The 27039-nt window shown below is 41.9% G+C and overlaps 1 protein-coding gene across 7 annotated transcripts in view; it reads left to right on the top strand.

Annotated features, from left to right (window-relative positions):
* EBF1 (EBF transcription factor 1) overlaps nucleotides 1-27039 on the top strand; it is a 409767-nt gene that overhangs the window by 231009 nt on the left and 151719 nt on the right. For all 7 annotated transcript variants that reach the window (XM_004009026.6, XM_012178874.5, XM_004009024.6 and 4 more), the window contains exon 7: nucleotides 25967-26048. In XM_004009026.6, coding sequence (XP_004009075.1) covers nucleotides 25967-26048 — 82 coding nt within the window. The remainder of the gene's footprint in view (nucleotides 1-25966; nucleotides 26049-27039) is intronic.

Below are 27039 nucleotides of genomic sequence, written 5' to 3'. Positions count from 1 at the left end.
AACCACCTGATTTGTGGTTAATTATAATTGCAGATGGTGACTGTGTTTTCCTGGGCATCTACAAGCTCTGTGACTGTGGGTAAGACAGGTTGGACCTATGGCTGTGCAATGTAGTCACTGTATTTAGTTAGTTAGTTATAAACATGAATGCTTAGAGACCCCTGTACCATTTGGCACAGCAAAGTCCACTTCTTAGAGTTTCTCCAGTCTGGTTTGCCTGAATCTTGATTTACCTTGATTCCTGTCCACATTGTCAAATGAAACTTCTTTACACTTACTTTTGAAAAACACGCCACTTTGACTCGGCAGTTCTTATCCTAGGAAACTACAAGGAAGTATTCAAATATGTGGGTAAAATTTTATGGATGAGGATGTTCACTAAAATATTATTTGTAATAGCAAAAAAATGAAAGTAATCAACTAACAGGAGATTTGTTGAATACTATATATAATGAACTATTATAAAGTGAAAAAAAATCACATTTTGAAAATTACTTGACATGAAAAAAATGATATAAAATCTGCATATCATTATAAACTTGTGTATATACATGAAAACATTGAGAGAAGGTGAGATAGAGGTGGTTTTAATTTATTACTTTTGAGTATTTAAACTTTTTTATTAATAACTCAATTTTTATAATCAGGAAAAAGCTAGATACTATTTCTAAATATATTAAAGTGTAATTTTTAAGAGGAATCTACATATCAGATGCCATATAACCAAAAGAAAAAGAAACTAGTGTGATGTATGATTGCAAGGCAGTGGGAATTGCTAAGGTCAAAGTAAAATGGCTTCGGCACTAGCCTCTTGTTAAGCACCAGGACAGCATTTATTTAAGGCAGCATTTGACTAAGCTAATTCCGGACATTTCTCTCCACTCCTGTGCTTTTGGGTTTTAAGTTGCAGAGGAGATTTCTGACTCAGGCCAATTGAGGGAGTATACATAAACATGGGGTTTATTTTGTCAGGGATGTTTTTGAGAGACTCAGTTCTTTACTGATCTTTTTTGTTCTTTGTGACCATTTATTTACTTTTGAAAATACCCCTGCAGATCCTCACTTGAGTGAAAAGAAGATCTGTTCTCACGGTAGGGCTCAGTTGCTGATCAACACGGCTCCAAGAACTGAGTTTAAATTCGGTTACTGCTGTTTTTAACATTCCAGCAGGTTGGCTTGCTTTCTATAAATGAATGGTGTTGTGTCACATATTTTCAGAAAATCCCACCCGTGTTTCATATTCTGCGCTTACCATGTCAAAGAAGGTATTAATAATGTGTCTCCATCCTCCAGTTTCTTTTTTTCTTATTTCTTTTTCGGCTTGCCTTTAACCGAGGCTCACAGTGATGATGGTTCTTACCTGTTACCTTGAATCCTCCAGCAAACACAATAGCCAAGTGCTTACAAAAGGTCTGAATAGATTCTACTCATCCCTTTAGTGAGTGCATGAGAAGAGAGGAGATTTACAGTTAAGGTCCTAAATCAGAGCTGACTGTTAAAGTTTTTGTTGAGGATTTAGGGAGGCTAAAGCTAAAACGGAGTGTCATCGCGGAGGTTAATCCACCTGGCACTGGAATGTGTGTCCTGCTGCCTGTGATGCTGACACAGTAGAACAGCTGGGGGTGAGAGGCCCCCAAGTTTGTCTCTGTGCGGGGCATTGGGGGTGGATGTAATGGTGACAGTGCCAGGGTTCTGAAGCCAATGTGTTGGTTCCCTGAGTTGGAAGATGATCCATGGGCTAGAGCTGAAGGGGAGCATGGGCAAGTGACTCTGAGCAGTCAGAAACGTCACATGTCTATCTAGCAAACCATTAAGTAATAGCCCTTTTAAAGTTCAAGATGATTCCATGGACTGAGGAAAGTATGGCAGCAAGGGAGTTAAGAGGCAGAGAGGGCTTCTTTTTCCTTCTAAAAGTGAAAAAGTGAGCACTGAAGAATTGATGTTTTTGAACTGTGGTGTTGGAGAAGACTCTTGAGAGTCCTTGGACTGCAAGGAGATCCAACCAGTCCACCCTAAAGGAGATCAGTCCTGAATATTCATTGGAAGGACTGATGCTGAAGCTGAAGCTCCAATACTTTGGCCACCTGATGTCAAGAGCCGACTATTGGAAAAGACCCTGATGCTGGGCAAGTTTGAAGGCAGGAGGAGAAGGGGATGACAGAGGATGAGATGGTTGGATGGCATCACAGACTTGATGGACATGAGTTTGAGCAAGCTCTGGGAGTTGGTGATGGATAGGCGAGTCTGGCGTGCTACAGTCTATGGGGTCGCAAAGAGTTGGACAAGACTGACTGAACAATAAAAAAAGTAGAGAAAATGCACAGTCTCTCCAAAAAGGACCATGCCAAAATGGTGTCCAAGTTCATTGCTGACAGAAACCAGGAGAGGTGGCTTCCTTCCACATAATGGTACCTTGTTTCCAGACTCTGAATGGGGCCGCTTTTATACCCCAAATCCTCATTCCTCTGCCTAAGAGCCAGGGTGAGTAGTCAGGCAGTAGGCATGCAGGGCGGAAGCACCCCTTGTGAGTGCTCAGTCGCTTCAGATGTGTCTGACTCTTCTCTACCCCATGGACTGTAGCCCACGAGGCTCCTCTGTTCATGGAATTCTCCAGGCAAGAATACTGGAGTTGGTAGCCATGCTCTCCTCCAGGGGATCTTCCTAATCCTGGGACTGAACTCATGTCTGTCTCCGCCTCCTGCATTTCAAGAGGATTCTTTACCCATTGAGCCAACTGGGAAGCCCCACAAGCATTCTGAATACCTTCCCAATAATGATAAGCTGGATACAAATTGTGTAGTGAGTAACAACATGATTTTTGACCTTAGTCAGACCTGGATTTGAAACCGGGCTCTCTCACTTAATATATTTGTGACCTCATAAAAATGGACTATGAATACTACCTACCTTAATAGGTGATACCTTAAGGTTATTGTGGGAATTAAATGAGATGGTATTAGTAACATGCTCAGCAAATTGCCTTGCAGTTAATAGACGCTCAAATAATAGTAACTCTAGTAAGAACCCAGATAACAGTAATCATGATATACTCATTGTAATAACAGAAGTAGAAGTATTATTACCAGTACCGTGGTAGTTTATCAATACTTGTCTTATTAATATTTTGCTGGAGACCCTAAATATTTGATCAGTGTCCATTCACTCACTATACAATGGATGTTTGTGATGCACAAACAAAATTCTACCGAGAACTATGGAAGATGAATGATTAAATAAAATATCTCTCCACTACAGTTCAGCTCAGTCACTCAGTTGTGTCCGACTTTTTGTGACCCCATGGACTACTGCACACCAGGCTTCCCTGTCCATCACCAACTCCCGGAGCTTGCTCAAACTCATGTCCATCAAGTCGATGATGCCGTCTGACCATCTTATCCTCTGTTGTCCCCTTCTTCTCCTGCCTTCAGTCTTGCCCAGCATCAGAGTCTTTTCCAGTGAGTCAGCTCTTCACAACAGGTGGCCAAAGTGTTGGAGTTTCAGCTTCAGGATCAGTGCCAATGAATATTCAGAACTGATTTCCTTCAGGATTGACTGGTTTGATCTCCTTGCAGTACAAGGGACTCTCAAAAGTCTTCTTCAACACCATACTTCAAAAGCATCAATTCTTTGGTGCTCAGCCTGCTTTATAGTCCAACTCTCATATCCATACATGACTACTGGAAAAACCATAGCTTTGACTAGACGGACCTTTGTCAGCAAAGTAATGTCTCTGCTTTTTAATATGCTGTCTAGGTTGGTCATAGCTTTCTTTCCAAGAAGCAAGCGTCTTTTAATTTCATGGCTGCAGTCACCATCTGCAGTGATTTTGGAGCTCAAGAAAAGAAATTCTCTCACTGTTTCCCCATCTATTTGCCGTGAAGTGATGGGACCAGATGCCATGATCTTGGTTTTTTGACTGTTGAGTTTTAAGCCAATATTTTCACTCTGCTCTTTTATTTTCACCAAGAGCCTCTTTAGTTCTTCTTTGCTTTCTGCCATAAAGGTAGTGTCATTTGTTTATCTGAGGTTATTGATATTTTTCCCAGCAATCTTGATTCCAGCCTGTGCTTCATTCAGCCTGGCATTTCTCATGATGTACTCTGCATATAAGTTAAATAAGCAGGGTGATCATATACAGCCTTGACATACTCATTTCTTGCTTCTTGACTTGCATACAGATTTCTCAGGAGGCAGCTAAGGTGGATGCTTATAATCTAGTTGGGCAGATAAAAAATGTAAATGTAGATAAGCTAAGGGGCTAGTCTGATAGAAACAAAGGCTGTGGTAACTTAGTGCTCTTTGGGCCAACGTGATCAAGGAGGCTTTGGCATTGAAAGATGAATTTGATTTCCTTTCAGTAGGCAGAATTCCATGCAATGGGAATAGTATGTGCAGAGGTTTTGAGGTGATAAATAGCAAACTTGCAGAGAATGATGAGACACTTGACCAAAGGTTAAGTGAAGAGCAGCTTTGGGGAGAAAAATGAATTTGTTTCAGACAGGCATGGCCCCAAGTGTGATCACTGAAGTTAGGCAGCGTATCAATGCACATAGCTCTCCTGGGTGTTCACAACCAAGTGCACCAATCAGATTCATGTATAGATAACCTAAATATAAAATGACCTGGAAGAGCCCTAAGAAAGACACTCACAGATGTTGCCTTAGGTCTATGGAGAAGTGAGACACTAACTCCAAATTGGGAGAATCTGGCAGTCTTACTGGAAGGGAAGGAATCTGGACAAGACCTGGAAGGTTGGTGGTCTTGGAGAGAAAAGCATTACAGATCAGAGAAACAACTGAAGTAAAGCTTGGAGGTTGGAGAGGAATCTTTTATTTCCCAGTGAACGTAGCTATATCTTGTTTGTGGGCTCACAAGTTTATTCTACTTTGGGATAAAGACCACTATAGTTCCCTTCATGTCACTTGGCTAAAATGGAGGACAGATAAAAAGACCTCTCATTTGCCATCTCTTCATATTCCAGCCAATATGAGTCTCTTCTAGGGAAGATAAATTGGGGCTGATTCTTACCTTCATAGACAAACATGGGGAAAGATGATTGCTGTGGATCCTCTTAAGTCCCTGATGTGCCCCAGGCAGGAGTCTGCCTGCATCCTCTATGCCTGAACCCCACAGTCCACAGAACCAGGATGAGTGTCCATTTTATCCACTGTCTCCCGTCAGTCACCTCACCCCTGACCTCATCAGGAAGTGAACCAACACCAAAAAATCTGCTCAAGGGAAAAATCCTCTCCTTCCCTCTGAGCCCCTACCTTCCAGAACAGGCTGTGGACTGTCTCAATATGAAATACAGAGGCATACTTTTTTTTATCTGTGTTGTGGAAAAAGGGGAGCAGGTGTTGAGCCTCTACTAAATGTTTGTCTCTTAAACCTTGATTTCTCTATGACTTGCTACATAAAAGAACATAATCAGTATAGAGAAAGGGCAAGCTCAGTGTCTTCCAGATTTGTTATTTGATGATGAGTTTGTTATCTAATGGTGGCTTGATGTGGAGTGTGTGTGTGTGTGTATGCGCGCGTGCGTGTGTGTGTGGTGGCTTGATGTGTGTGTGTGGGGGGGCGGTGGCGTGCGTGCGTGCGTGTTTCTCCCATCCTCTTCACTCTAATGAGCCAACAGGTCTTACTGAAGGTAGCATGTGTCAGTTGGGTCTGCTGTTCTTTTTAAAGAATTGTGGTCTCTCCACTTCTGAATTTCTCAGGCACCTGAACTAATGCTAGTTTACCACTAGAAAGCACCCAGTATAATGCGAGTGTCATATTACAATTAACAGTAATTCTGGTGGTTGTCATCATTTACTCCGAACAGAGGATCTCCACACAAGTATGACACCGTTACGGCTGCTAATTCAAAGGCATTGTGTGAACTATGACAGACCCTGGTGCCCCTTTTATGCTTATTCAAGTGAATAAAGTCTAGCAGTTTAAATGGAGTGGAGAGAGAAAAGTTTTAACACATTTCTGTAGATGAGCCCAGGAAGGGTCAACTTGGAAAAAAAAGTTGTGTTAAGGAAAGTAATTAAACAGAGCCAGAGAGATTGAATATTAGTGCTTTTGCAGAGTAAATGAGGATAAATTCTGTTAATTATGTGACTTTTCCCAGTACTAATGTGATAATAAAAGACTCTAATTCTGGAGTGGCTTGTCACAATCCCAGCTAAAGCAGTGACCCCTCTACTAGGTGAGACTGAGCAGTGACTTATAAAGCTTTCTAACAAAAAGCAAGAAATCAGAGTTAAATAGATTTTTTTTTTCTCAACTCTCTGTGTTTAGTATAAAAAAAACCTCTACCCAACACCGACTCGAGACTGCTGCTGAATGGACTGTCTTACTTGAGGCACAAAGCACTTGTGCTTGCTTTTATGTTTAGTTCCTAAGGGAAGAAATGTGAGCAATTTAGAGTATAAATAGCCCAGTGCAGGATTCTAGTTCAACGATTAACAGCACCAAAAAGATTATACTTAGGATGTTGGTGATGAAATTTTGGTCTTAGGGACTTGAATCTTATAAAAATTGACGCCATGGTGAATGAGTGGGAACTTGTGTTAGGACAGCAGAGAAATGAAGCTTGATTGTTTGCAACATGATAATTATGGTGGGAGCACAGAGGAGAGAGTTTGTGGATACTGGTTTGGGAAGGTTAGGATAATGTGCAGATCCACGTGATGTTTGGACTTGGTCTTGACTAATGATTAGTTGTTCAGGTGAGAAGGAATGGGAGAGGGAAGGACACAGTGTGATAAGAGGCACCATAGCACATGCAGGGTCGCAGAGTGGGCAAAGCAGAGGGTGGTAGATGGAAGGAGAAGTGGTCCACGTAAGCTTGAAGGTAGACAAATGGGAGGAATAAGGTTACAGTGGTAAGTTTGGTCCAGATCACGAAGGAGAGGGGTGCTTCAACAGCAGAAAGGAGGCTTAAGTTTTGGGGTTTTTTTAGGCGTTTGCACAGGTTTTAGCACACAGTGGACTCTAAGCAATATTGAGTGCACATTGACTGATGCACCCCCCAGGAGCACAGAGAACCTAGGTTCCTGGAGAGCTCTGTTCCAGCTCTTAGAGCACAGGCTGCCTCATGAGCCCCCACATTCTAATCTTCTCTGTACTTGTCTGTTGGTAGAAAAGTTAATCTATCATTCAACTGTTTTCTTCCCTGGAGAGTTGGGGCAAGGGCAGAGGGTGAATGGAGGAGTGTCAGGTTGTGGTGAAGATTAAAATATTGTGTGCACCCTGCTATGTTAATCGCAGCACTGTTTACAGTAGCCAAGACATGGAAACAACCTAAATGTCCGTCGACAGATGAGTGGATAAAGACGATGCGGTGCATGTATGCAATGGAATACTATGCAGCCATAAAAGGATGAAATCATGGTATTTGCAGCAACATGGATGGACCTAGAAGTTGTCATACTAAGTGAAATAAGTTGGAAAGAGAAGGAAAAATACCATATGATATCACATGTATGTGGAACCTAAAATATGACGCAGATGAACTCTTCTACAAAACAGAAACAGACTCATAGATGTAGAGAACAAACTTGTGACTGATTGCTAAGCAGGGTGGATTATGGAGGAGGGAAAAATTGGAAGTTTGAGATTAGTGGATTCAAACTGTTATATATAGGATGGATAAACAATAAGGCCCTACCATCTATCAAGTGAATTATATTCAATATCCTGTAATAAACCATAGTAGAAAAGAATACGAAAAAGAATATGTGTGTGTGTATAACTGAGTCACTTTGCTATACAGCAGAAATCAACACATTGTAAATTCAACTATACTTCAATAAAATTTAAAATTAGATAAATAATGTATGCACTAAACACAGTATCTGGCACATAGGAACTGCTCAATAAAAATCACCTAACACTTGGGAAAGTATTCAGTGAGGCTACTTCTAATCAGTCTTTGCCTTAAAAACATCACCCATGTTCAGAAAGAAATTGGTATTCTGCATCTTCCTGGTTAACAGTCATTGCACTAGAGAGTACATGCACTCTTGATCCTATAGTTCAAGGAAGAATACATGAAATCCTGTATTTTCCCAGACTGTTCCATTTAAAAATAACTTATCTTCATCATCTTTGTAAGAAAAGAACCTTCTTTTTTAAAAAAGAAAAATAAGACTCCACACTCTCTATGAGTTGAGGGGAATGTTCTAGAAGTGAACTGTTTGGTTGGGACAGAACACATTCTGGGGTTCAAGCACTGCTCTGTCTCCACAGCTCCTGGCCTGAGCTGGAGGGATTCTGTCGGCTTTCAATCAGGTACCTCTTTGTTCCACGTGGTAGCCCTTGCACCGCAGAGAGAGAGAGAGATGAGAACTCAGGGGTAAGAGTTAGAGACCCAACTCTAGCCTTTCACACCCACTGACAACTTCTCTGCTGAAGTCTGAAGATGCTGTGCTTTCACTTAGTAAGGAAAACTATTCATTTATCACCATTGTACTTATTTCTACCATATGTTGTGGTTCATCCCATCAGAATTAATAATCTAGCTTTGGGTCAACTGGAAAAGGCATTTAAGATCAAGTGTGTACATTTGGTGTGGGGTAGGGAGGGTCCACCATCATGGTCTAATTTCAGCAGATGGCCCTTAAATATCTCTGGAGCAGGATTCATTTTTATCTGTCACCTTTCACGGGGTTCTATCTGGAAGTGATGAGAAAATCCTTTTGTTTAATCACTGTTATATATTTAAAATTTTTTTACTTTATTTTGGAGCACAGTGGACTAACAATGTTAGCTTCAAATGTACAGCAGAGTGATTCGGTTATACATATACATGTATCTATTCTTTTTCAAATTCTTTCCCCATTTAGATTATTACAGGAGCAGAGTTCCTTGCGCTACACAGTAGGTTCTTGTTAGCTATGTTTTACATATATCAGTATGTACATATCAAACCCAAACTTCCAATCTATCCCTATTGACAGTTAGGAAAATCAGAACATTGGGACTCCCTCAGGCATTTTTTCACTTACTTGTTCATTCATTCAGCAAATATTTTACTGCCAGATGTTGAGCCTTATTCTGGACTCTGGGTGAAAAAAGACAGTGATAGGGACTGAAGGGGGCTGCTGAGGTAGGATGCAGGAAAGGCCTCCCTGGGGAGGTGATGTCTAAGGGAGAACTAAAGGATGAGAAAGAACTGGGTCAGATCATTCCAGGGCCCAGAGTGAGAAAGAGTTTGGCTTGTTTGTGGAAGTAAAAGGAAGCCTCCAAGGCTGGAGTCAGAACAGAGGCTGCCAGTAAGCAACTGGGTGACTTTGGCCACACCACTTGATCTTTTTGAGCCTCAGTAGATCAATCCATCAAATGAGAGCAACTGTACCCATCACTGACACATCCTTCAAGAGTTTTTTTGCAGAGCAATTAGAAAACGTTAGAAAAGAAATGATTTTTCAAGTGAAGCATAGTTTTAAAAGTATAGTTTGTTTTTATTGTTGATTCAGCAAAGAATTATTGCTAATAGAACTTAGCACAAGTTTGAATACCTGTTTTCCATTCAAGGAGATTTATTCCCAGAAATAACAGAAACCCACTCTTATTACATAGTTTCACTTTTAACTTGGTCCAAGGGTGGGCAGGGAGCCTTGCTCTGTAGTCTTACTCGCTGTTATGAACTATAACTGGCCTCATGTCCTGGTTCTGCTATCTACTGTCTTGGTAAAAGAGACCTTGGGCTCTTTTACCAATGTTTCTAGCCTCAGTATATTCATATGTGAAATGGGTCTATCAATGGGACCTATCAGGGAATGTCATGTTGGGATTCATTGGACTGATCTCTGTAAATGCCCGCTGAGTGAAATGGGGGCCTGGGACCCGCTGAGTGAAATGGGGGCTTGAGGTGAAAACATGAATGACTCCCATGTCAGTGAGGCCTGGCCAGATTCATGTGTCCTCTCATTAAATGCAAGAAGAGAGAAAGCTTGTTTGTACTGGGTTGGCTGTATCCTCTTCCATAGACATTTTTCCAATTTGCTGACTTTCCAGGCCACAGACTCTTCAGAAGCTGGGAGGAAGGCATTGAGTCAGGTGTTTTGTTTCCAGCATGGTTAATTGGTTGTAAAATGCTACTGAAACTTACTGCTTCTGATTGAATTAAGTGCCTTAGGAAATCCAGCTGTGAACAGGTGGGCGTGGATGATGTTCCCTCTGTCTATACTCACGTCCATGGACAGCCTCATGCTGATAAAAGTGCTTCTGGTTGCAGATGCTTTTCCTGACTTTTCCCTTCACCCAACTTGTCAGCTGCCAAAAATCTGGAAGAAAATCAAGCTTGAGTACATCTGAATTCAAGTGACAAGGATTCTCAAAAATGACAAAAAAAAAAAAAAAAGAAAGAAAGAAAGAAACATGCCATTGCCTCAAATGCAGAAGCTGCTTTTTAAAATTATGAGTGGACATCCTGGAGCCTAGAGCCAGACATCCTGGAATGTGAAGTCAAGTGGGCCTTAGGAAGCATCACTACGAGCAAAGCTAGTGGAGGTGATGGAATTCAAGTTGAGCTATTTCAGATCCTAAAAGATGATGCTATGAAAGTGCTTCACTCAGTATGCCAGCAAATTTGGAAAACTCAGCAGTGGCCACAGGACTAGAAAAGGTCAGTTTTCATTCCAGTCCCAAGAAAGGCAATGCCGAAGAATACTCACCGCACAATTGCACTCATCTCATACGCTAGTAAAGTAATGCTCAAAATTCTCAAGCCAGGCTTCAGCAATACGTGAACCATGAGCTTTCAGATGTTCAAGCTGGTTTTAGAAAAGGCAGAGGAACCAGAGATCAAATTGCCAACATTTTCTGGATCATTTAAAAAAAAAAGGGAGTTCCAGATAAACATCTATTTCTGCTTTATTGACTATGCCAAAGCCTTTGACTGGGTGGATCACAATAAACTATGGAAAATTCTGAAAGAGATGGGAATACCAGACCACCTGAATTGCCTCCTGAGAAATCTTTATGCAGGTAAAGAAGCAGCAGTCAGAACTAGACATAGAACAACAGATTGGTTCCAAATTGGGAAAGGAGTACGTCAAGGCTGTATATTGTCATCCCGCTTATTTAACTTATATGCAGAGTATATCATGAGAAACGGTGGGCTGGAAGAAGCACAAGCTGGAGTCAAGATTCCTAGGAGAAATATCAGTAACCTCAGATATGCAGATGACACCACCCGTATGGCAGAAAGTGAAGAAGAACTAAAGAGCCTCTTGATGAACGTGAAAGAGGAGAGTGAAAAAGTTGGCTTAAAGCTCAACATTCAGAAAGCTAAGATCATGGCATTTGGTCCTGTCACTTCATGGCAAATAGATGGGGAAACAGTGCAAACAGAGTCAGACTTTATTTTTTTGGGCTCCAAAATCACTGCAGATGGTGATTGCAGCCATGAAATTAAAAGACACTTACTTCTTGGAAGGAAAGTTATGGCCTACCTAGACAGCATATTAAAAAGCAGAGACATTACTTTGCCAACAAAGGTCCATCTTGTCAAGGCTATGCTTTTTCTGGTAGTCATGTATGGATGTGAGAGGTGGACTATAAAGGAAACTGAGTGCCGAAGAATTGATGCTTTTGAACTGTGGTGTTGAAGAAGACTCTTGAGAGTCCCTTGGACTGCAAGGAGATCCAACCAGTCCACCCTAAAGGAGATCAGTCCTGAGTGTTCATTGGAAGGACTGATGTTGAAGCTGAAACTCCAGTACTTTGACCACCTGATGTGAAGAGCCGACTATTGGAAAAGACCCTGATGCTGGGCAAGTTTGAAGGCAGGAGGAGAAGGGGACGACAGAGGATGAGATGGTTGGATGGCATCACAGACTTGATGGACATGAGTTTGGGTAAACTCTGGGAGTTGGTGATGGACAGGGCGGCCTGGTATGCTGTGGTCTATGGGGTTGGAAAGAGTCGGACATGACTGAGTGACTGAACTGAACTGAACTGGTCAGCTGCCTAAAGTCTGGAAGAAAATCAAGCTTAAGTACATCTGGATTTCAAATGACAAGGACTCTCAAAAATGACAAAACAAAACATGCCATTATCTCAAATGCAGAAGCTGCTTTTTAAAATTATGAGTAGACTCCCATTGGCAATGGACAGGGAGGCCTGGTGTGCTGCAGTCTATGGGGTTGCAAAGAGTTGGACACGACCGAGTGACTGAACTGAACTGAGAGTCCTATTTAGTGGAGCTAAAGGGCTCCTTTAAAAAAAATTTTTTTTTTAATTAAAAATCAGCCCAAAGAAGCCCTGCCCTAGCCTTACAGATGGATCACTTGCTGCTAGTTTGGTTATTATAGTTTAGAGAAAGAGGTGTGAACTGGGACTTCACTCCCAGACCTGTTAAATTTGGCCCTTATATTGTCTGAAAGATGGGCAGACTTCACACTAAATATGTATTTCCTGCTTCTGTTAAAATGGGAAACTCTGGCAACACTCTTCCCAGGTTCCCCCTTGGAGTTAGTTAGCTGGAGAAGTGTCAGGCTGCCCCATGTGGACCAAGACATCTTCTCTTCACTTCCTGCAGTTCCTGGTTCTGTCTAGGTGTTACATGCAGCCTGGTTCACTCATTGTTGCTACCTGCATGGAGAGACCTATTATTGTTGTCGTTCAGTCGCTAAGTCATGTCCAATTCTTTGCCACCCCTTGGACTGCAACACGCTCAGCTTCCCTGTCCATCACCAGCTCCTAGAGTTTGCTCAAACTCATGTCCATTGAGTTGGTGATGCCATCCAACCATCTCATCCTCTGTCATCCCCTTCTTCTCTTGCCCTCAGTCTTTCCCAGCATCAGGGTCTTTTCCAAGGAGTTATCACTTCACTTCAGGTGGCCAAAGTATTGGAACTTTAGCTTCAGCATCAGTCCTTCCAGTGAATATTCAGGGTTGATTTCCTTTAGGATAGACTGGTTTGATCTCCTTGATGTCCAATGGACTATTTATCTGTCGATCTATCTGTCTATCTGGACAGTGAGTTGAGAGGAGGTCATAGGACACTGAAATTGTACATCCTGATTGTAACCAGGGCCCAATAGAACAGAATATTCTCTCTCTTTTACTTATGCTTTTTGGGGACCCTCCCTTCTGCTACCTTCTCAGCTTCACCCTTCTGCTGATCTCCAGCTTTACCTGCCTGCCTCCTTTCCTGAAGATAGCTTCTCTGCCTTCTCTCCTCCCCACCTAGTAGAGTTTTCTTGTCCTGTCATCCCTATTAGGTGGGATACTAGTGGATTATATTCTGTTATGGATTCATCTTGGAGAATTAAGATTTCCACCACACACAGCCTCACATTTTCCAAGTTCAACTCTAAGTAGAATGGAGCCCAATTCTGTTTTGAGTGACTCTAACAGAAATCCTGCCACAGGCTTGGATTGAGCTTGATCGGCTAGACTTGGGTCACATGCTTGTCTCTGTAGCAGTCATAGAGTTTGTGGGGTGGGTGCTGTGACTAGTCAGGTCTGAATCACAAGCAGTAATCTGGCCCAAGTGTGGAATGACTTCATACTGTTGAGATACAAGGACTCCTGGGTGAGAACAGGGAAGTCCTTCAAAAGAAGGATGGAAGGTCACCAAAATGGGTGGAAAAGGATTCTGGGCAGTCAACTCACAGATTCTTTCCACAATCTTGTGAAAACTCAGGACACATTCTACAGTAAAAAAAAAAGTGTGAGTAAAACTTTGCATACAACATTAAGGTATTCAAGAACCTGACGTAGACCATCCATTGCCTCCAGTTTAAGAATATCTGGACTTAGATAATTTGTAAATTCTTGTTCCGTTTTATTAGGTGATTGACCAGTTTTTGTGATAAAAGCTTCCTTGGAGTTTTGTTTGGAGTGTTTTTGTTTTAAACTGAAGCTGTTTAAGAGTAACATGTTGAGAAGGGAGGGCAAGGCAGTGTGACCTGTGAGCTGCAAAGCGCCCTCAGAAAGTCTCAATTATGTCATGGTTTGTCTCCAATATTGCTTTAGTTTCATTTTCCATCAGCATCCTCATGATATCATGAGAAATAGTGCTTAATAACATGTCAGACTCTATTTTGCATTATGATTTTAAAATGATAAATTTCTTCTTATATTTTTATGAACTAGAACACATAGACTTATTGGATAGCCTATAATATAAACTGGAATAATTTGGAGCTCATGAGATTATTGTCAGTGCTCTGTGGGCCTGACTCCTCACTGGTCATTTTTATTTGGAGACTGATCCTGAGCTTTAAATCCAAATTAAGGAGTCACTTGCTTTTGTCTGAACTTCACTTGTGGCTTGTTGTCATGCAGTGATTTTTTTCGATGAAAGCCATTGCTCAAATTAAAGTCATTATCCCCAATGGTATGTGAGCATGGAGGATGGGAGGCAACAGAGAGTGATGCTGAGACTGGGATGGGGAAGGATGTATCCTGAAAAGTGAACAGACAAAGGAAGTGAGGTTTTTTTAAGGGGTGTTGATTTAAGTAGGTTTCAAAATAATTTTCATTCTGGCAAGACTTCTTGCTTTTCTCTTGGGAAAGGACTTCTTCAGCTGATGCCTTTATCTCTTCTTTCCTTTTTGGTAGAAAAATGAGTTGTTTCTTTTCCTTGAAGCAAAAATTCATCAAGTATCAGCTTTCTATGGTAACTAGGCACTTCTTTCTTTCTCTGTGGCTTATGTTGATCAGGAGGTGCGATGGGTGAGTGAATTTGAGTTTTCTTTTTACTCCGAGGTGATTTGGCATAAGTTTTTGTGCTAAGTTTCAATGATGCATGATGAGATGTCCATTCCTTCCGTGCAATTCACTCTTCTTGGTATGTAAATCTATCATTGCATGTATCACATGGTATTGACATTACTTTTGACTTTAAAAACTAAATTATTAAGCATCAAGATTCAGTGTATACCTGAATTATTTGAGTACTTTACCCCCCCTACTCCCACAAGGGCAGGTTTCCCAGGCAGTTCTGACACCGGTGGCCTGAGAACTGCATTTTGATGAGCTTCTGTAAGGGCGGGGGTGAAGTTGTCTCTGTGCTTGTGCTTGGCACATAGTAGGTGCTTAGTAAACACTTCCTGAATGAAGGAGGCACTGATTGAATTAATGGATGATGTAGAAATAGCCTGAAGCAAGGAATAGCAAATCACCAAAAACTTTAACCACTGAGTTTCAACAAGGTCATCAGAAGGGTCTGTGAGATTTTGGAGAAAGGAGATCCATTTCATACTATTAATTACATGACCTTTTGTCCCTTTGGGTTATGCTTAAGTGCTTCAAGAACACTGACAAGTTTAGCTTAAAGATAATATTTTAAAAGTTGATGTTGAAGAATTTTAAAGTAGGAAATTGAGGACACCAGTGGTGTGGAATCTGCCCAGTTGATATTCTTTTATGAATTATTCATATGGGAAACTAAGATCGACATCTTACAGAGTGTGAGATGAATAGCTCTTAAGTGTTCTCATTTGAATTAACTGGCAAATCTTAGAGAATAAAGACTTTCGCAAAGACATTCATCATTTTTAGTTCCTAATTTATCCATTGCAAAATGGAGAGAGCCTTCCCTAGATTCCATGCTAAATGATATTCACTTCAATTTTTAAAAAAGTTTTCGCTTGTCTTATCTTAAAGTAGTGCCTATTCAGAGAAAATTAAGAAAGTAGAGAAAAGAATGAAAAGGAGAAAGAAATCATCTTTGTGCTATAATACAAAGTTAACTGCCATTAATGTTAACGGTCAATCACGTAAGATGTTTACTTACTGTTTTACAAATACAGCTGTCCCTGGTGCTGAGGGAGATAGAGAAGGTGTCTGTAGTGCTGTGGAGGGGGCAGATGGTTACTCAGGTAACTGGAGTGCAAGACCTGAAGACCACATGTGACCAGAGCTGTACAGGAATGGAGGAGGAAGTGATTGATTCTAGCTGAGGTTCTTGGGCAGATTTCATGGGCTCAGTGCATTTAAGCTCTGCTTGGAAGATAAGTAGGATTATAGGAAGTATATTAACGACACTGAATGTTTATACTTCATAAACTTTTGAAAAAAGTAGTTGCATGTTCAAAAAACCCATGTGTTTCAGTTACTGTGGATTTGAACTTCATATTTCTCTGATATACATCACCTCCACAGGGGAAATTAATATCGAAACTCTTTGAGTCCTTAGAGGAAAAGTGAAATCGTAACATCAGATTCTAAATGAATCTGCTTCAGAATTTTATACACAGGGGTATTAAACAGAGGGGTACTAAAAGCCTTTCATTTTTAACCTGTGGCTTTCTGTTGGCAAGAAAGACATTCAAAGATAGTGACTTGTGGAACTGGTAACCACGGATAGTAAAACTAAATCCTTAAGGTTATATTCATTGACTCCTCCCAAGAGACCCAGGTTACACTGGTTTTGCTTTGGCCATCATTCTCTGAACTTGGTTTGGCTCTGTTACAAGACTTACTGGTCTTTCATTATGGTTAAAATCTATTAATGTATTTGAAATAGGAAGGTTTTTCATAAGCGAAATTGGAACACATAAACAGTTACAATTGGGATTATTCTAGTGACAATACCAGAGATCTGTATGCTGACTTCAGCTCTAATCTTGAATGAATTTTACAATGCTGAAAAGAGTATAGCTAGATATGGTCAATGATGTGTATGCCCATATGTATCATATATATATATATACACACACACACATACACACAATGTACAAAGGAATGTAGTTTCATGGATGTGGGTTTTGGAGCCAAACTGCCTACATTCAAATTCCAGCTCTACCACTTACTAGACAGGTAATCTTAGGCAAATTCCATAGCCCCTCTGTACCGTTATCCATAAAGTGAGACTAGAGATGGTACTTCCTGGGGTTGTTATGAAAAGTAAATGAGTTAGTACATGTGGAGCACTCAGAACAGTGTCCTGCATGTGGTGTACTTGAGTGTCTGCTGTAGTATCTGCTCAGTTTAGGTGTTGGGATTTCTCCTTTCTCATCTTATGTCTGGCTTCGTGGGATGGGTCATCGTTACTGAAGCCAAGTGGCGCTTGCATCTTTTCTAGCCTGGGGAAGGATTTGCCCCAGTGACTCAGAATCCCAAGACCCAACGCCTGTGTCAGATCCTACCCTGGGTCTGTAGGAACTCTGTGCTGCATGATTCCTTGCAGATCGTGACCCTTTTAAGGGAAACAGTTTCAGACAAATTTATTCTCAGTCTGTGCCCAGCTCTGAGAAGGAAAAGCACTTGGAATTTGTTTTGTTTCTTGTCATTGATGTATAATGAATTTACAACATGTGTTTCTGTTGTACAGAAAAAAGTGAATCAGTTATACATATATATCCACTCTTTTTTCAAATTTTTTTTCCCATATAGGTCATTCCAGAGTACTAAATAAGGTTCCCTGTGCTATACAGTAGACTCTCATTAGTTATCTATTTTATATATAGTGTGTGTGTATATATATACACACACTATTTTATATATTGTATTTGTTAACCCCAATTTCCCAATTTATCCTCCCTCCCCTTTCCCCCTTGGTGACCATAGTTTGTTTTCTATATCTGTGCCTCTGTTTCTGTTTTGTAAATAAGCTCATTTGAGCCCCTTCTTTATATCCCACATATAAGTGCTATCGTCTGGTATTTGTCTTTCTCTGTCTGACTTCACTCAGTTTGACAGTGTCTAGGCTCATCTTTATCACTGCACATGGCTTTGTTTCACTCTTTGTAATGGCTGAGTAATATTCCATGGTATATATGTGCATCATCTTCTCTATCCATTTCCTCCATCAATGGACAACACTTGGGTTTATTATCTGCTCATTCCTGCTGCAGAGAAAACTACTAGGGTGACTCAAAATGTCTGCCCATGGCCAGGGTTTATACCTTAATACACTTAGGCAAGAAATACTTGACATTTGAGTCAGCTCTGTAGAAGAGTATCCCTAAAGATGGACGCCTTCTCTGCAACACCTAATTCAGTTCTTTGGGGGTTTAATTAAATTCTCGCTTAATTTCCAGTGTAACCTTGCAGCAGTTGGTGTAAGCTACAGCCCCCTTGCCCTGGCATCCCTTCTGTGTGTCATTTCTAAAGAATTGCAGTTTATTCTTTCCCTACTGGCCGCTGGTTCTTTGGCCTTCCCTCTCCCCTTTTGCTATCCTGGTGCTTTTTCCCACCTTTCAGATTTGACTTCTAGCATCAGGAGACCTATTTGTTATGGGTGCTTTTATTGAAAACTATTTTAAAATTCTCTAGTCTGCTGCCATGCTATCCCAACCCCTCCCCCACCTGTTTTTTCAGGATGGGGGAGTAAATCCTTGTCACTGATTATGTCCTTCCATCACAGCCTAGCTCTGAACTCTGAGGTCATGGATGCTTTTCAAGTTGATCATGTTCATCCCTTAGGCTGAGAACACTTCCCAGAAATGTCTAAGATCTGAAGGACCTTGGCCAGGGGAGAAGGTAAACTCCTAGTAGTCAGTGGCCAAGAATAGGGGCAGCCACATGCTCTCCCCCTGGGATCCCTAAGATAGAGCCACAGCTTGGTATCATTCCACCTCCTACCTCAGGCAGGGAGGAGAGAATGAGCTTCAGTCTGCATAGAATCCCCTCCGTGATCCTGTTTCTCCCCTGCTGGTCTTTTCAGTCTCCCAGACAGAACTGCAGGGGTTTGAGTCAAGGCGGGTCCTCTCTCAGCGGTGCATTATCAGAGAAGGGGAGGAGGTCAGCCGGGCAGTCAGAAACCTTTGCCCTCACACAGGCCCAGCCTCCCCAGCCTGCCCTGGTGGCATCCCTGGGGTTCTGGCAGACTTGGCGGGTATCATATTTTCACATGGATGAACTGTACTCTACAACTTCTTCTGTGTACTAGGAACCCAAAAGTGTTGACATTGAAAATAAAGTTTTCTCTTTCTAGCTGTTTCAGCCCCCTGTTTTCAAGGGTGATCTGTTTTTCATGGCAGGGCTAGGGACTTGTGTTTACCTCTTCACGGAGGGCTCCCATGGAGTAGCAGTGGTATTTCTGAGACAGTCCCTGGCATCTCAGGAGTCTGGGTGGGGATAGGTGCTTTCTGGTTAAATATTTTTAATTTGAGAGAACCCTTGTACTCCAGGAAACTCTCTTGGTTACATCTGGGCAGTAGATTTAGTCTCGGAGGTAGATGGTTCTGCGCTTTGGTGGCAGAGCCCAGAGGATGGCGCTGTTTGTGGCAAGGATTCTTCCAAAGATGACCTTTGAATCATGAGGCCCTTGCCTCTCTACCCTCCAGCGAGTGTGTGGAGGAGCAGCTTGAGTTTCACACACAGGGACCCCACAGCTGTTTCCACACAGCTGTTTCCCTCACTGGGCGGAGTGAGCCTCCGCGTCTGGAGTATCTTTGAGAAGGAGCGTCTGCCACGTAACCGTCTGCAGGGAGAAGTCGGAGGAACTTTCAGGGAGCCTGAACACTGCGAATGGGGCTTTTATGTCTTGGTTTAGGTGTGTCCTGAAGCTTTTCTTTTCCAGCCTGGACATTATGAGAGCAGCTGAAAACATCCAAACGTGACTTTTCAGAATTTGGGTGGGGGCAGTGAAAACTCAACCTGCTCAACCCAGATCTATTGCAATGCTTTGCATAATAATTAATGATGTACAAGCTGTTGCCTAATGGATGGTTTTACTCTGTGTGCCCTTCAGTGTGACTAGCTGCAATCCTCTGTGATTTAAGCTGTTACCTTTCCTCCCCTTTGTGTCTTGGCCTTTGGAAAGAGCTACTTTAGTCATTATTACCTGCCTTTTGTTTCTTTCTTCCTTTTTTTTTTTTCTTTTTGTAGATCATTCAATGAAACCTATAGTTCTTGTCAGTTACATAGATCTTTGCTTCCTTTCTTAACCTTAACATTCAAAGAGAGAATACTTTCTGTACCTGAAAAATTTCAGTATCTCTGAACATTAGAGCAGTTGATGATAGAATTATTTATTCTTCTATGCCAGGTACTATTTTAACACTCTACATATATTACTCATTGAATTCTCAATAACCCTCTGAAGTCGGATTTTGTTGCCCCCATTTTACAGATGAGGCACAGAGAGGTTAAATAACTTTTCTAAAGTAGCACAATTAATTAAAGAGTAAAGGTAGGATTATGATGAGAGTCACACCAGGTGGCTGGAAGGGATGGTACTGCTCCTCTCATGTTTTATTGCGGCCAGTGATGCTCAGGGAATTGGAGAAATTCACCTAGGCTTATCTTATCTTTGACCCAAGCACCTGTCCAGAGTACTCTACTGCTGTCTTCATCATAGAACGGTCCTATTTCTACCGTTGGGAGGTTTGGGATTCTGTTTAGCAGTATAAATATTTACCAAAAAGCCATTGGTTCTGAGTCCTGTGCCATGTACTGGGTATATAGAGATGATTTTTTCTTATTTTACATCCTTATATGGATGGGGCCTATCCTGTTGACTAATAACTTTCCTTTTGGGGGTGCCTAGTGGTACCTTTGGTATCTAGCACTGTGCTCGTCACATGGAAACTACTCCTTATATTGAATATCTGTTGGTTCGTAAAATGTGATACAGGGAAATCATTGAATAAGCAGTTATGTTCTACAAATATGTGTGGTCGGTTCAGTAATGTTCAGTGAGGGTAATGTCGTACATTAGCCTCATTGGTGAACCTGAACACAACTTCTATTAGACGGTCACTTTCCTAATGAAGGTGTGTGTACGTGTGTGCTCAGTTGCTTACTCATGTCCAACTCTTTGTGACCCCATGGACTATAGCATGCCAGGCTCCTCTGTCCATGGGACTCTTTAGGCAAGAATAACTGGAGGGAATTGCCATTTCCTCCTCCAGGGAATCTTCCCAACCCAGGGATCAAACCTGTGTCTTCTGCAAGTCTCCTGCATTGCAGGCAGATTCTTTACCACTAAGCCACCAGAGAAGCCCTTCATAATGGAAGTAGTAGACTGCAAAATCCAGTAGCTCCAGTGTTGAGCTCTTATTGGGTTGGCTTTTGAAAAACTAACACTGCATTGGAAAAATCATGCAGTTTAGAAGTCAAGACTTGTGGATTAATAGTTTTAGCTCTCAGAACAACTGTAACTCTGTGAGTATTGTCATGTACCTGACCTCTCAACTTTCCCACGTACATGGTGAAGAAGGTAGGTGCAGTGTTAGTTTAGGTCACTTTATAAAAGTCCTGTAATCCACAGAGATAACTCATACATTAGTGAGTCCTTTGAGCCAATATATAGGGTATTGGTTTAGATTTGTCTTTCAATAAATATCTTAATTTTGTTGAATCTTAGTTGTTTTATTTTATTTTTTTGCCTTTCACATGGGTTGAGCTTTCCTGACCTGCCTAATTGTAGGACTTCTGTGAGGATTCAGTGAGATTCTGAGGATAGAAGTGTTTTGAATCATGTAACACTGTATGACCACAAAATATTATTTGTATTGAAAGTTAATGGAAAGGTGTCAGGTTTCTTGCCACTCCTTTCCCCATTCAAAAAAAAAAAAAAAAAAAAAGCCTGGAGTTGGGTCCTTCTTGGGCTGTTTCCTGTAGTTTATGGACTTCTGGAACACTAAGGGGTCAATGGGGGCTTTGTCTCGCTTTGGGTCAGTTTCCCACGGTTAGGATAAGGGTGTGCGCTCTTTCTCCCTGACACACAACTTTATCAAACACACCCGCCACACAAAATGTGGTAATTTGGTAGACAAAAGTGTGGTTTTGAGTTACGCTAACCTCCCCTTTGTTCAAAGCACCCCTCCTCCTTGGAATCTGATATCTTCTCGGCAGACCAGCAGATGTGCACATGTCCCCAGGTTTACAGATGCCTTCAAAACAGCCTGATAAACCACCACCCCCGCAAAAAAACTTTGTGTGCCACATCTAACTCCATCTTTCGGTGGGGATATTTTTAACTCCTGCTTCTAACTCCTTGCAGTTCCTTTAAGGAAGTGTGATCCGAAAGGGTCAGACATTTGGCCTCTACTTGGGGGAAAACTTTGAAAGAATTCCTGATGCTCCGCCTGGGATAGGGCTGGCTTTCTCCAACAGAACTAGCCCTTCTGAGTGTCTTTGCCACATAAGGGCTTGTGTGAGGCCTCAGGCACCAGTTGACGCTGTCTCTTCCCCACAACAGATGGTCAAGCCTTCAGTTTCAGCTAGGGATCCGCTGTTAAGAGGGCGGGCAGAAGATGCTGCCAGCGTGCAAAGTGACAGGGCAGCTTAGGGTAACGGAGATCTGGTTTGTGCCCAGCATAGCTTTTGTGCTAACGATGGGCTGGTGACAGGCGCCTCGCCCGGCTCATCGCCGAGGCAGAAGATCCCCTGCCCCCTTGATTCTGTTTCTCTGGCAGAGCTAACGTCCTGTTTGCCTGCCTTTCAAAATCCATTTTGGCACCAGATGGACCCCCTCATGGTGGCTAGCAGTTGTCTGACTTGAAGATGTCAGAGGGTGTGCTGACAGCTCCTTCCAACACAACCTGAATCTGGCTGTCGGGTCTGGCTCAAATGGCTTTAAACATACACAGGCAGCGAATATTATCTATCAGTCCTGAAGAACCAGGTGTGGGAGTGGGGTGCCCACTGGATGCGGAATGGCAGCAACGTCTCCCTCCACAATGTTCAGGTTGCTAGTGTGGAAACAATCGTACTAATAATTACTCTTATGATTACTCTTATTTGTGCAGCTGCCATTGTGGTACAGTTGCTGTCAATGATACAATTAGTATTAATAGCAACCATGCACTACTTCTGTGATTATTAAAACTACTGTAGCACAATGGTTAAAAGCACAGGCTTTGTGCAAATTTGAGTTGATCCAAGTTTAGTAACCTTTGGGCAACTTATTTACGTTCTCTGAACCTCAGTTTCCTCATTAATAAAATGGGATTAATAGTAGAGGTTATTTAAGAGGCTTGAATGGGAAAATATATTTGAAGTTCTTAGCCTTTCTGAATGCAAAGTAAGCACCCAATACATGAAAGAGATTATTATTATGACAGCCACCATCACTGTGTGTACCATGTTCCAGACACTATGTATCATTGCAGTTAATTTTCATAGTCACCTTCTATGATAGGGACTGGTATTATACCCAAATTCTAGGTAAGAAGTGTCGTGCAGAGTAGTTCAGCACTTTATCAAAAGTCACACAGCAGTATCTGTCAGAGTTTGATAGGAATCTCAGTCTGAATATTTTTAAGGGTCATGGCATTTCTATCATCCCAAGTCGACTCTTACTGTCAATTTAGTGATAATCAGCCCTGTCCTGGGGTTTGTGTGGCTTTTAAATATTCTCTTTCAACCAGCTGTGCTTAAAAGAAGCAGCCAGTTTTCACACTTTAGGTGTCTTTGGATGTAAGCTTGAGCCCGGTCAAGATGGCAGACTCACTATCCCTGACCTCCACCACATCAGACAGTTTCCGACAGTAAGGTGTGGTCGCTAGGGCTCCCAGCACTTGCTGTCTGAGAGTTCAGAGCGGGGTACAGTGCAGAGGCGCTTAGGATTGGGACCACGCCCTCAAACCCCTCTCCTGTCCCCAGACTCCCCTACTGCACGTGGCCAGGTCTGCACTGGCCAACGGGCCAGTGTTGCTCTTTCAGCAGGATTTTATTTTACTCAGCTGGGCTCAGCAGTGTGCCATGAGTCATTTCTCTTTTTCAGAAAGGTTGATAAACTTTGGCCTCTGTGAACAGAACCTGGAAGTAGGGATGAAGGATTGTTCAGAAGCCAGGTCTTATTGATGGACAGTTGAACGTTGCGTGATGTCTAAAGAGCTGTTTCAGGAAGATATTTACATTTTAAAATGTGATTTTGAGGGTGGACAAAGTCACTGTCTCTCTTCAAAGAGTTATTCCCATGCCATACTTCCCTCTTGGCAGAGTCTAAGAGACCGGGGAGGAGAGAGATTCTGTTGGGACATCGCTTAGTCTGGTTTTCAGAAATAGGCTGAATTTGGTGCTTCTTTGTGCTGTGCTCTGGGCTTCCCTGGTGGCTCAGAGGTTAAAGCGTCTGTCTACAATGCGGGAGACCTGGGTTCGATCCCTGGGTTGGGAAGATCCCCTGGAGAAGGAAATGGCAATCCACTCCACTACTCTTGCCTGGAGAATCCCATGGAAGGAGGAGCCTGGCGGGCTACAGTCCATGGAGTTGCAAAGAATCGAACATGACTGAGCGACTTCACTCACTCTCACTCATTATAGAGGTGCTATTTGGTTTATAGACTTTATACTCAGAGCTAAATCCAGACATCCCAGCTTGATAGTTTCTCACAAATTATGTGTATTGAAGTAGGAATTTTACTGCAGTATCGACTTGAAATGGGGAAAAGGTGATGGCAGGAAAATTCCTATGAGAATTTAACTGAGCAACATTTTAATGCATTATAATATTTTGGGAAAGTGGGCCTGAAATCCATATCCCTAAAAGTAAAAAGGAATGAAGAACTTTCAGCAGCTTTCAAAATGCTTCTTTCCCCAAACATATTAGTAGGCGGATGGAGAGGTTTAGTTGTAGGTAACTAACGAGAATGCCCTGACTGGACACTTTTGATCATGCTGCCTTTCCATGATGAACTTCAACAACTCCCACCTAAGAAATATAGAAATAACTCTCCTGATTCACAGAAAAGTAGAAGTAACTCATCTAACACTTTTAAAAGTTAAAGTGGGTACTTTTCATTTTGTTGTTGCTCAGTAGCTCAGACTCTTTTGTGATCCCATGGACTGAAATACTCCCGACTTCCCTGTCCTTCACTATCTCCCATAGTTTGCTCACACTCATGTGCAATGAGTCAGTGATGCCATCCAGCCATCTCATTCTCTATTATCCCCTTCTCCTTCTGCCTTCAGTCTTCCCCAGCATCAGGGTCTTTTCCAGTGAGTTGGCTCTTTGCATCAGGTGGCCAAAGTATTTGAGCTTCAGTTTCAGCATCAGTCCTTCCAGTGAATATTCTGGGTTGATTTCCTTTAAGATTGACTGATTTGAACTATTCACACTTACAATAATACAGCTGGTGTAAACTAGTATAGTTCCGGGCAAATTGAGACCTTTGGTCACCCTAGCCAGTAAAACCCATGGATTTCGTTATAGAATCAGTTCAGAGATCAGGTGGTTGTGAAGCAGGTTCCTTCTTCGATCACAAATAGCTTTTGTCTATAGCTGGCATGTAAGGAAAACATATGGGATATGTTCAAGAAATCAATCGACTTTAGTCAGTATGTGAATCTTCTCATAAGCACTTCTAATCAGAAAATTTTACTTGGGATTCCCTGGTGGCTCAAAGAGTAAAGAGTCTGCCTACAATGCAGGAGACCCAGGTTTGATCCCTGGGTCGGGAAGATCCCCTGGAGAAGGAAATGGCAACCCCCTCCAGTTTCTTGCCTGGAGAATCCCCATGGACAGAGGAGCCTGGCGGGCTACAGTCCATGGGGTCACAAAGAGTCGGACACGACCGAGCAACTTCACTTTCACTTTCATGTTCAAAAAATCAGTGGACTTTAGTCAGTATGTGAATCTTCTCATAAGCACTCCTAATCAGAATGTTTTACTTGGAGATGCTCGGATAAAAAGTGTTTACCATGTCCTTATGTTCATCCAACATGTATTTTGCTGCTTCATCATCTGTGAATTTATGGTGCTTAAATTACATGTTGTTGTTGGGGACCATGAGTAATTCTCAGGCAATTATCTCCAATTGGAACCTGCCTTAAATTATAGGGAAGACTTACCCTCTCTATGAGTGAAAATACTTCCTTGGGGGCTTAATTCTTCTGTGAGATCTGTTTGCACCACGGAGAGCATTCTCTTCATATAGAACATCTAACTTGGGTGTGAAACTCGGACTAAATCTTTAAACCAAATACTGGCTCTGACGTCATTCTGAATGTTTCAGAAAATGCCCAGAGAATAGAATGCACAACCCAGAAGTGACTTACTACTTTTTTTTCCCCTTCTGTGGAGGACTGAAATGCTAACCATGGTAATTTGTTTCTTCACAGGTTCTTCTTGAAATTTTTCCTCAAATGTAACCAAAATTGCCTAAAGAATGCAGGAAACCCACGTGACATGCGGAGATTCCAGGTGGGTCTGTCTTGCCCTTCTTATACCTGAATAATGAATGAGTATCAGGAGAGAGTAAAAGAAGTCTTAGGTAGAGAAGATCCAGAGTCTCATTGTATCATTGTTTTCCCAGAGGTGACAAGCAGGTGAGTTTGGGTCCCTAGGTGTCTTTTCTCTAGAAGTTGTTGTTTTAATTAGAGAAGGATTAGGACTGAGCCACCTGTGTTCAGTGGTTGAGGTTGTGGTACCCTTTGAGCCTCTTCTGGCTTCCTGAATGGACTCATAGGCTTAAACCAGGGGTCCCCAATCCCCAGGATCTAATGCCGGATGATCTGAGGTGGAGCTGATATAATAATAATAGAAATAAAGTGCACAATAAATGTCATGTGTTTAAATCATCCTGCAACCACCCCCTCCTCACCCTGTGCATGGAAAATTTGTCTTCCATGAAACTGGTACCTGGTGCCAAAAATGTTGGGGACCACTAGCTTAAATCACTGCATGTTAAGTGAAGCACATATGAATCATGAAGTCTTTGCCTAAAGTTCTACAGGTAGAAAACTGGTCAATAGGAGCTTTGTGCTATTTTGGAATTACGTCACTTTCTTCCTTCCTTTCTCTTGTTTTCCCTTTCCAATCTTGGAGATTATTAGTAATTATCTTATTAAAAGTGGATCTCGGAAGAAGCAGCGTGTAGGGCAGTATGGGTGACGTTCAGTCTGTTTGAGAAATGTCCTTGTTCAGCCCATGTAAATGTTTTCAAGCATCAGTCAGATCTGCCTCCATTTAAAGCTTTAGTGGTATGTTAACCTCATATAATTATACATTTACTAAAGGAAAAATATGTGAAAATACATTTGTTAACTTCCAAAACACAGAATGGTGGTTAGGCTTTTGGAAAGGTTGCTAAATTCTAGGTATGTGCTTCTTAAACTCTAAAGTGCCGAGAATCCTCTGGGGATCTTGTTAAACTGCTAATTGAGGTCTGCGGTGGGCCTGAAATTCTGCCTTT

This window comes from Ovis aries, chromosome 5, assembly GCF_016772045.2.
Source record: "Ovis aries strain OAR_USU_Benz2616 breed Rambouillet chromosome 5, ARS-UI_Ramb_v3.0, whole genome shotgun sequence".
NCBI classification, from domain to species: domain Eukaryota; kingdom Metazoa; phylum Chordata; class Mammalia; order Artiodactyla; family Bovidae; genus Ovis; species Ovis aries.
This window is presented reverse-complemented; position numbering and strand designations above follow the sequence as displayed.